At 34.3% G+C, this 11,004-nt stretch overlaps 1 protein-coding gene across 1 annotated transcript; it reads left to right on the plus strand.

The window, feature by feature from the left end:
- Nucleotides 1-5,424: 5,424 nt before the first annotated feature.
- On the plus strand, nucleotides 5,425-10,808 carry LOC110724191. Its single transcript, XM_021903594.1, has 10 exons — nucleotides 5,425-6,339; nucleotides 8,578-8,673; nucleotides 8,875-8,959; nucleotides 9,125-9,246; nucleotides 9,605-9,629; nucleotides 9,739-9,822; nucleotides 9,932-9,961; nucleotides 10,080-10,185; nucleotides 10,284-10,348; nucleotides 10,433-10,808. The coding sequence occupies exons 1-10, from the start codon at nucleotides 6,250-6,252 to the stop codon at nucleotides 10,435-10,437; spliced, it is 708 nt and encodes a 235-aa protein (XP_021759286.1). The 5' UTR covers nucleotides 5,425-6,249; the 3' UTR covers nucleotides 10,438-10,808.
- The last annotated feature ends 196 nt before the right edge of the window (nucleotides 10,809-11,004 follow it).

Consider the following 11,004-nt stretch of genomic DNA (forward strand, 5'->3'; position numbering starts at 1 on the left):
TTCATTATAGCAACCAACCCATGTACTCACATCTTTTTTATTCTTTCCCACCGACTTTTTTATAGATCTCAAAGTTCTAGGGCGCATATTGGATTTATATTCTTTTCTAGCTTGATCATAAAGGGATTTTATGTTCCTCCACATTATGGCCAAACTTTGATCTGTTGCCGTCTCTAGATCTACAACTGCACATTCTACCCAAGTCGAGACGAGTGCGTCATCTTCTTTTGCACCCCAATTTCAGCCCTCTCACTTGTGTTGCTCCCGTGCGGAGCTTCAACATCATCATCATCAGCAGCGCCATCAACATCAACATCGTCATCAGATTGTTGTGAAACCCTTGGATTTTTGGGTGGGGTTAAATTACTACTTCTTTCTCTCTCAGGAGTTGTTAGACTATTTTGAATTATTTGATTCCCACCATAATGTCGTGACATTGGAAACATAAAACCAGATGGTACATTTTGGGGAATTTGTTGAAAGTTTTGGTTTGAAAATTGGTTTGGGAATTGTTGTGGGAAATTTTGGTTTGAAAATTGATTTGGAAATTGTTGTATAAATTGTTGCTTTGGATGCATTGGTTGGTTAGGAATGTTATAAAATAACATCCTTTGAGCATTTGGATTAGTAAGGTTACTTGGATCAAAATGAAAATTACTTTGAAAATTTGGAGAATTGGAAGTTGGGTAGTTTGGATTATTTTGAGATGAACCACTTCCACAATTAAGATTATTAAGATCCATAATCTGAAAATATTTTTGCAATAAAAAAAGAAGGGTAAAATTTTAAGTATGAAAAACTATATCAATATTAGGCACTATTTATAAATAAAATTATAAGTATGTCATTGGTGCAATTATCTTTTGAAAAAAATTAAAAGCCTTGTATATATTACCGTTACAAATATTATCGTTGTAAAAATTAAAGTACAAAAACTAGCTGTTGCACTCATCGTGAATAGCAAATTCAATGGATTCAAATATTGCTTGAAGGGGACACTTGTCATGTTTCTATTGGATAAAAGCAAAAAAAATGTGGGCCACTTACTCATCAGCTACTCATCAGTGGGGGTGTTCTCCTTACTATGGGTAAGTTGTGAGTCACATTCCACAATGGTGGGTTAACTTACAAAGAGGAGAGAGTGTGTTGTGAGTAGGGTAGTAACTCACCAATGCAAATGCTCTTACACCTTTACACCCCTTTCCTTTATAATCCATCTTCATAAATAAAAATACTGGATTACAAATTGTACAAAATCTCTATCTCTGAAAATAGCAATTTATTTTGGAATTTTGGTGGTGTGTTTAAGGGATGATAAAAATCAAACTAATAAATACAAGTTTTTAAATAAGACCGTCTTACCATCATATATTACTACCTTGTAGCCTTGTAGGTGGGATGAGTTAAGAAAAGAGAAAATTCTGGATAGGGTCATATATATGCTTACAATAATTCACAAAAGTGGTCTTATGTTTGTAAGACAGTCTTAATATTGGAAATGAAAATGGATTAGGTAGTTTGGGGGAAAATGAGGCAATGATGATGGTGTAATAATAATATTTTTTTTTGGTTGGAAATGATGGTGTAATAATAAAAAGGGGGTGAGGGTCTAAAGGGTAAATATTGTGCACATCTATTTTTTTCTCCTTTAATTGACCAAATAGTGCAATGATGAGACAATTGCATTACTATGAGTCTAATAACTAGATAAAATCTAAGCTATTATGGACTACTTCTCACAAAAAGAGAGAGAGAGAGAGAGGGGCTATTATGAACTTCGGAATGTGAGGAAAAATGATCTCAAACCTCTTTAAGCCAAAATTAAAATTACCAATGGTCTGAATCGTATAAATGCGTGTTTTAAGCTCTGTTAATAATAGTATCAAATTAAATGTATAACGCTTAGGTTAAAAATCTTAAAATAGTCTTCCACCATCAAATTTCAATGGGGTTGCGGTAGCATACCAACGCGATATTTAAGATTACAATTAACACATCAATTGTATCTCGCGTATTATATCTCAAAAACATATAAAGTGATACAACCTATAGAAAATTAGTGGGAAGCCGAGATACAATCTGGGCCCCCACTCCTCTAGCTATAGAAAAGCCAATCCTAGTAAAGATATGAGCTACAGCACGCGCCCCAATGTCCTGAGTCTTCAAGAACCTCTAGATCCGCTTCAGCAATGCAACAACCTCCTTTTCAAACTCCCCAAGAGAGGAGAAAAAGAAAGGAAGGAAGTCATATCCAATCGCTCGACAACTGAATTCGTACTTGACCCACTTCCAATTGGTCGCATCAGTAACTACTCGTCCAGGAACAAAGTCAGAAAGCCCAGACTGTGTCAATGGAGAAGACCCTAGCAAGTCAACACACCTAAATCCTAGAGGTGATTAACACACCTAAATCCTAGAGGTGATTAAAATCGGACTGGGCTGGGCCTTAACATGATACGTCGTGCCCGAACCCACAAAAAATGGCGGGCTTGTCGGGCCAAAGCGAGCTTTTTTTGGACAAGATTCGAGCTTTTAACAAAAAAAATGCGTTTTTAGTTTGCCCTATTTTCGTGTCGGGTCGGATCGGGCCTGGCCAATGTTGATCACCTTACTAAGGCCCTGTTCACTTCACCTTATTTTGCTTAATTGAAATTATTTTTACTGAACTAAAGTTATTTTTGCTTAATTTAAATTATTTTTACTGAATTGAAATTAATTTTACTGAATTGAAATTTTTGCTGAATTGAAATTATTTTTTTACTGATTTTCTATTATATTTCTTCTCTAAGTGTACTAAATTTTACTGAATTGAACTTATTTTTACTGGACTGAAATTATTTTTACTGAATTGAAATAATTTTACTAAACTGAAAATATATTTACTGAATATTATTTTTTTAAGGTGAAGTAACAGGACCTAAATAGAGTTTTTTTTAGAACATGTCTTACCATGGTATTAGGCCATTGATTTGGTTTATTATCGGCATTGACCCCCCCCCCCCCCATTTCTCTCTCCTCAAAGCCACAACCTAGCCTAGCCTAGCTAACCCTAGCTGCCAACCTCTCAGCTGCCGTCGACACCACCACCCATCAACGTAGCCGCCCACCCAAATCACTCTAACCTATTTGGAAAATCCCCCTCCCTTTTTTCATCTGTAACAACCATCCTCTTCATCCTAAGATCTTTCAACACTGCATACTTGCGCTACGATCCACAGCAAAGCGTGACCACCCCAAACCATTAGGAACAAGATTAAAGTCAGCAATTTTGTGGTGGATTTGATGTGGGATTTGCTGGGGATTCTTGCTCCATTGGTTAAACCTAAGAAAAAGTTGCAGAAGTTGAATGATATGTCCATTTTATATAGTATTTTACCCCCGTCCCTTGGTCATAATTGGTAGTGTTTTTGGCTCTTTAGAGTCACTTTTATTACTAATTGGTGTTTTCTAGTGTTTTCGTAGTTTTGGTTGAGTATTGTAGGGATTTCCACCTTTGGAGCATTTTCCCGGGATTTTTATGGAGCAACTTCGAGCATTAGAGGAGCACGACCAGTTTTCGTAACCCAGGGCTGATTAGAGTTATCAAACCGGTGATTAAGGGCTTGGTGCATGTGATATCGAGGCATTTGGATCGAGTATTCAAGACCCGAAGAGGAAATCCGGATTGGCCGAAGAATCGGAGCCTAATCGAGAAGTCCAAGTTGCAAAAGATTGTGGCCCGGCCAAATTAGGCTCCGCCCGAAGGTGCGCCCAACCGGGCGGGGCGGAACATCTTTCGCCCTGTATCGCGCCCAGCCGGGCGCGAGAGACATCCATGTTGAAAAAAAGGCGGGCCCGGTCGGGCGGTGTGGCGCCCAACCGGACGCGTGTCCTTGATGAAGTTTTAAGCGTCGTTTAGTTTGTTTTAATTTAGGATTTTTCTTGCTTAATATAAATACGTTTTTGTTAAGCAAGTTTAACGCTCTCACTAACTTCTATTATATCTTCTCTTAGACTTTCTCTCTCTACTTAGTTTTTAGATTATTTTTTCTTTCTACAACTTTGTTCTTTACTTTGTTCTTAATTCAACTCTTTAATTCCGATTACTTTGGTAACGATTTCTTCTACTTTAATCTCAGTCATTTATTTTATTTCTTTCATCATGGCTTGTTTAATTGCTTTGTTTAGTTTAGATTTAATTATGTTTGAGTAGTTTTCTTTCTAGGGTTTATGGGGATCCATAAATAATATGAAGGGGTAATTTATTGTTGTTGATTGTCAATGCTAGATTAATTTCCTATTGATTGATTTAATGCTCTGCAACTAGATTAGTGCTGGTCTTTTATGTATGAGTTTAGCAATATTGATTCAAGATTCGAGAGATGAGAATTTATATTTAGGATTATTTTCAATGGGCAAGTTAATTTATAAATGGTTAAGTCGAGATTCGAGAGATGAGATTTAATACCGGTAGATTAATTCTATGATTGTAATAAGTAGCGAGACCCCTTTATGATTTGATTAATTGATGCATTGATGATTGATTATTATGTCTTACCCTGAAATATTATTTATTGGTGAGATCTTCCTCCTACTTTTATTCCTTCCCACATTTACTCCTAGTAGTTTAGTTCTCCTTTATAATAACAATTTGGTTACTTGATAATCTAGATTATGTTGATTAATTAGGAATAAATTGACTTGTTTCCCTGTGGTTCGACCCTTCTTCCCTATCTACATAGTAAGTGGATTTAGGTATTATTTTTTATTAGGTGATTACGACTTTAGCTTGTCAAAATTTGGCGTCGTTGCCGAGGAGACGGTTTTATTTTTATTTCTGATTGTTTTCTATAGTCTAGGTTATTTCTTCTTGTCTAATAGAACGTTAGTTCTTTGAGGCAAGTCTCATATTTGCTTTTTAGTTCTTTGTTTATGCCCACGTGTTCCAGATCAGGTTATATCCCATTCGATCCTGAGATCGAACACTCTTTTCATAGACAAAAGAATCTTTATAGGCAAATCCTAGCGAGTTCTGAGGATAACATTAATCGCCGAGACCCTCCAACAGCTTCTAGTGATTCAGAAGTTCCTTCAGATTCAGAATCAGAGATGACGGCACCTAAGAAGCTCAGTGATTATTCGCAGCTGACGTTAACAGATTAATCCCTACACCTTATACCTGCCCCCCTTGTTACAAAAATAGAGGGATAACTCTATTTTTTTATCCCTATCCCTTTCATATGGGATAGAACAATTCTCATTAAACAAACAAGGGATTATTAATCTCTATCCCACCTACAATCCCCACAAACAAACAACCCTTATGTACTTTTTTTTTTAATATTTATAACACGCTTGACAATGGACTAAGATGCTTAATAAGCCACCTTTGTTATAAGTGGTTGGAGGTTCAAATTCCCTTAACATTATATTTTTATATACAAGTATGAAGTAATGTGGATCGCTTGGGTGATGATGTGGCATAAAGAGATGTTAGGTAGGTGATGTGGCATCATGAAGTATTTGTGAAGTGACGTGACACATTATAAAAGGACACGTGGCACATGGACATTTTTATAAACGCCTTTTAATATATTAGTATAGATTTAGATTTTTTTTTTTTTTTTTTTTTGGAAACATAGTTTAGATGGTTATAAAAGGTGTTATCTAATAATAAATTTTCCTTATGTTAATCACAAAGTTCCATATGTGTTGGTCACGCTATGTAGTCAATGAGGGGTTACTTGGTCAGGGTTAACCGTGTTTTTTTTTTTTTTTTTTTTTTTTTTTTTTTTTTTTTTTTTTATGTATGTCTGGCTATATGGAAAAAGCGCTGTATTTTTTCCTAAAAAAAAAAAAGAAAAAAAAGCCCTGTACAAGTATTAGCATTTCTCTAAAAAAAAAAAAAGTATTAGCATTAAACCTTTTACCCATTGACCCATTCCAGTTTTCCTCATCTCCCGCTAAAGAATGGAGAGAGAAAGAGACATAAACTGATGGGGAGCAGCCCATCAGCAAACAAATTTGGTTTAAAAAATTCCAAATTTCTCCAATTATTATTTAATAATTCAGAGTATAGTTTTAGTAATCTTATGTCGTCACGAAATTCCATAATCATCAATTCATACATTTGATAACTCCCACCTAAAGCCTTCTTCTCCATCTCGAGGTTCCATTAATAATTTCTCTTTCTACTCAACCATCAAATAAAGATTAGAGTAGAAATATTGCTAAATTTAGGATAGAGAAAAAAAAATTACCAAAAAAAAGATGGCAAATTGGGAGTTGAAGAAATGTTGCAATCATGAACAAGTTGTTTTCTTGACTACCACAGCTGTCTGTACTGTTGTCATTCTTGCTGTAAGTTAAGCTTACCCATATTTGATCTTTCATTTTTTTTTTCATCAATAAAACTTCAATTTTAATCTAATGAATACACTATTTATTTTATTAATGACTCTTTATAGTACATCCGTAACAGGTTATGTGCACGATTTGACATAAAGTAGAGAGGAAAAATGTCTAATCGTTGCATATAACCTGTAACGGAGGTAGTATGTTTGATTGATCGATGGGTATGAATAAATTAGCTTTGAAATACTACTTGTATGTGTTTTTTTTTTTTATATTTAGTTGAGTTTGATTGATAATAAAATTGTGAATATAGTCAAACAAAATTTAGTATGTACCAGTGTTCAGCACGCTATATCACTGTCATCAATTTTATTATAATAGAGTATTTTTTACAATGGTGGTTGAATCTTGACGTATAAATTTGAATTTCAAGTGTCAAAACTCAAAAGATAGCATTTTTCTTTTCATTTGTTATTTGAAGGTGGTGGGTGTCGGTTGGTTAAATTAATGAATATATAGTCGTGTCTCGTGTGGTGTTGGTTATGGTCCTTAGGGGAATAGGGAGTACTCTCCAATTATGTTTGTTCATCTTATTTGAAATTGACGACAGGTTAATTAATAAAAATGAATTTTTAATGAGTGAGAAACAATTAAAATAATAAAGATTATAATTTTATATCATTGTTAAATAGTCCCACATTCATATAAAAGAATAAAAACATGAAAAAAAGGACTAGTTAAATAAGAGTGCATAAAAAAAACAACATACCATAAAAAAAAAAACCTTGTAATTCTCACCGAGTAACCCTTATAATACTGACAAAATATCTCTGTAATACTGATCGAATAATCCTTATAAAACTAACATGTAACTCCCATGATAATTGGTCATACCACATACTTCACAGTCCCATAATATAGTTCTTGTTTGTGTTTTTTCCACACTCTCTCTAACTTTTGTCTACACTTGTACTTTTTACTTTTATTAATAATGTACTTCATTCACTTTTCCTCCAAAATAAGAATATAGGAATATATTATGGGACGGAGGGAGTATAAGAATTTATGGTTAACTAATGAGGTGTTTAAGGTAACAAAAATAACAAAAGGATCAGAGAAGTTCTTTAGGGTTAAATCACTGAAAATATTATACAAAATTGAAATCAAATCTTATTTATATCATTGTCTTTTGCAACTTTCAAAAGTTCTAGTACACCCATTATAGTTGCACCCGTAACTTATTCAAATGGTTACAGGATAAAAATAAGGCCCTTATTTTAGAGTAATGCAGAATCTAAGATCATTGCAGAATTAGAAATTAAAGATAGAGAGAAGAGAGAGAAAGATAGAATAGAATAGAATGAGAGAATAAGAGATTTTATTGATTTCTTGAATGAATAAAAATGAGTAGCCAATATTACTGCAAATTAATTCTAACAGAATTCAGTTATAGCTAACTAAGTTCTTACAAACTTGACAAGCTAAGCAGTTATAACAGAAATAACAAAATTGGTGCCAATAGTGCCAAAAGTAGTTATAACCAATGAGTCCATATCATAGATTGGGGCTTTGTGGTGCCACAAAATCACTTCTTTTTTGTAACTTTTTTGTTATTGAACTGATTTGGCCTACTTTAAAGCTTTAGGTAAATTTCTCATTTATTGTTTTGGTGAATGAAATCAAGGAATGACTAATTAAAATACCTTTCATTTGACTGGTTTGATTAATTCTTCGACTTTTATACTTCTTCACTATTTTCTTTCATAAATCTCCACTTTCTTTAGTAGCCTCATGATGGCAACTTATAAGTGTGGCTGTATAAGGTGGAAAAATTCACGGACATTGTCATAGAATGACATTCTTTGACTAAAGGTGTGATTAGCAGGAGTTTCTTTATAAAACAATTCAGATCAAAACTGTAATAGCCTTGAGAATTAAGACGTAACCTGGAGCAAGGGAGCGTTTTAAGGTACTAGTTAGAGGAAATATTACTTTGTTTCAATGATAAATGGGGATATAGGGAAGTTGATTGTTACGAGTTATATGAACAAAATGCATGGCAGTTTGTGGTTACTGTCATAACATCACACATTTATGTTTATAGCTCTGTTGAGTGTAGGTAATTTTAGCCTCAAGGCTAAAAGCTCATCCATAACGAATTCAGCTTTCAGTTTTTGAATGCACTTATTCGTCAAGGGTTATAGTTGGTGATAGTGAGTGCTTCTTGTTTTGTTACTATTGCAGCTATGGAGAACGGTGCTACTGATGCCATTTAAGCTCGTGACTGTATTTCTTCATGAAGCAAGCCATGCTATTGCTTGTAAACTCACTTGTGGCCATGTAAGTGCATCACTCGTAGTTGGTCACATTCTTATTATTCTTTAGTCACTGTAGAATATCATAAATCAGCTCAAGTATAAGCTTATTTGTTAATGACTAACATTTGAATGAGAGGTAATCAAGCATTCAGACGGATATCATTAGTTAAGTATTCTGCAGCTACTAAGTATTTGGTAAATTCTATCATTGGTTCCCTGCTAGGTGGAAGAGATGCAAATACATGCAAATGAAGGTGGTTCGACGACAACACGTGGTGGTGTTTATTGGTTTATCTTGCCTGCTGGATGTATTGACTACTAAGACCTGAAAACTTTTACATTATAACTATTCAAAATCACGATCTTCCTTTACAATTGAATTGATATGGGACTCTTGAATGGAATTAGGGTAGTTTTACTATTATCATATGATGCTCTGCTAGTGAGTTGAACAACACCCCTGTTGTTTTCAGACCTTGGCTCATCATTCTGGGGAATGGCTTTAATACTTGCATCGACAAATCTTTTGACTGCCAGAATCGCTGCAGGATGTTTAGCCCTTGCTCTATTTATTGTTCTTTTTGTTGCCAAAAATGTAAGCATCATTCAGCTAGATTAGTATTGAGTATCTAGATATATATGGTAGATTCTTGTTTCAAATGCTGCCTCTAAAAGTTATTGTGCTGCAGTGTCTGATGCAACCATGAAAGTGAACGAAATGTGAGTGATTTCATTATTAATTTGTAATGGATGGTTCTGCATGTTATTTTCCAGATTTCCTACACAAGCTTATTGCTTTCTTTTGAGAAGCTCACTTTCATATGCTAGGAAGAGGCAAATCCTGACTTGAAAGACTTGATAAATACTAAACAATGACATGACCTTATTTTGTCAACCTTTTTACAGTGTTAAGCTATTATTTGTATGGATACTAATTATTTCTTCTTCTACAGTGGACACTACGAGGACTATGTGTTGGTATGCTCAACATTTAAGTAATCTTCATTTATGACAGTAAACTCATCGAAAGAAGTAGGTACAGAGTTACAAATAGAAATGCCTAATAACAGTGTTCTTGATCTTGCAGGGTTTATTATTGTTCTTGCTGTTATCTGGGTCCTGCAAGAAACAACAAAAATACACATCCTCCGTTATATGATTATGTTCATTGGTATCGTTTTCATTCTAAGCTGAATATTTTTCCAGGTTTTTCATCCATTACTGGATGAAATAGTCCTATTAACCTTAGTTTCTCATTTAAGTGTCCTTCAATTTTGCAGGTATAATGAACAGCCTGTTCTCAGTTTACGGTAGGTCCAAGCATCAAATTCTTACTATACTCGTAATGCTAGTGCATAACAATTGGTTTGATCCACTCCAATCTATGTAGAGCTGATGTGCAGCGTCTGATGGATCTATAAACTACAGATATATACGGTGATTTAATCTCCCGAAGGGAACACACTAGTGATGCAGAGAAGTTTGCTGAAGAATGTCCTTGCTTCTGCAATGGGGTGGGATGGGGTATTATTTGGTAAAGTTCTCCGTTTCTTGATTAGTAATCTACTAATCTTTACAAAGTTAGTCTGCAGTGCAAATTGATTCATTAACTGTGTCTATCTGCAATTGCAGGGGAATAATATCGTTTATGTTTCTATGTATATCCATGTACTTAGGCCTCGTAATCCTCTCTTCAGGTATTCACTTATACCATCCATTTAAGCTCAGTTTTCCAATTTCAATAAGTTCTGTAACCTTGATCTTTTCCTGACTTCTGGCAGCTTAAGAAGAATCAGATTGCTGCAATGCCACAGGCCACAGCTCACATACCGAATCAACAGATTTGTTTAATGGCTTATTAAAGCTACAATTCAATACATCATTCTCGCTGCACACCTTGAATGTCTCATTTTTTTTCAACCCTTCTGTTTTGATCGGGTTGAAGCCTATAATACCAGTATAATACTATAATACCAGTATAATATTGGTATACAGTGCTTCCTAGAGAAGATCAGAATTGTATTTCGAATACTACGTCATAATGTTTTGAACTCAAATTGAATACGATGTATATGCTCTGTTTCAGAGTCATAGCAGATTGAATATATGGTGCTTCCTAGAGCAGATTCCTTTGTATGATAATTTTTGTTTCTAAAATTACTGCCCATCATTTACAGTTTTACACTAGAGGTGATAATAAAACCAAATATTTATATTTTATACATTGTAATGAATGAATTTTGTTCAGACATGAATAATTACAACCTCTACATTGAAAAATGAAGAAACAGTACTTCCAGATCCAGTTTCATGAGTACAAGAGCTAGCATAAAATAATCAAGAGGAAAATTTT

Source organism: Chenopodium quinoa, unplaced genomic scaffold (assembly GCF_001683475.1).
Source record: "Chenopodium quinoa cultivar QQ74 unplaced genomic scaffold, ASM168347v1, whole genome shotgun sequence".
Taxonomy (NCBI): domain Eukaryota; kingdom Viridiplantae; phylum Streptophyta; class Magnoliopsida; order Caryophyllales; family Amaranthaceae; genus Chenopodium; species Chenopodium quinoa.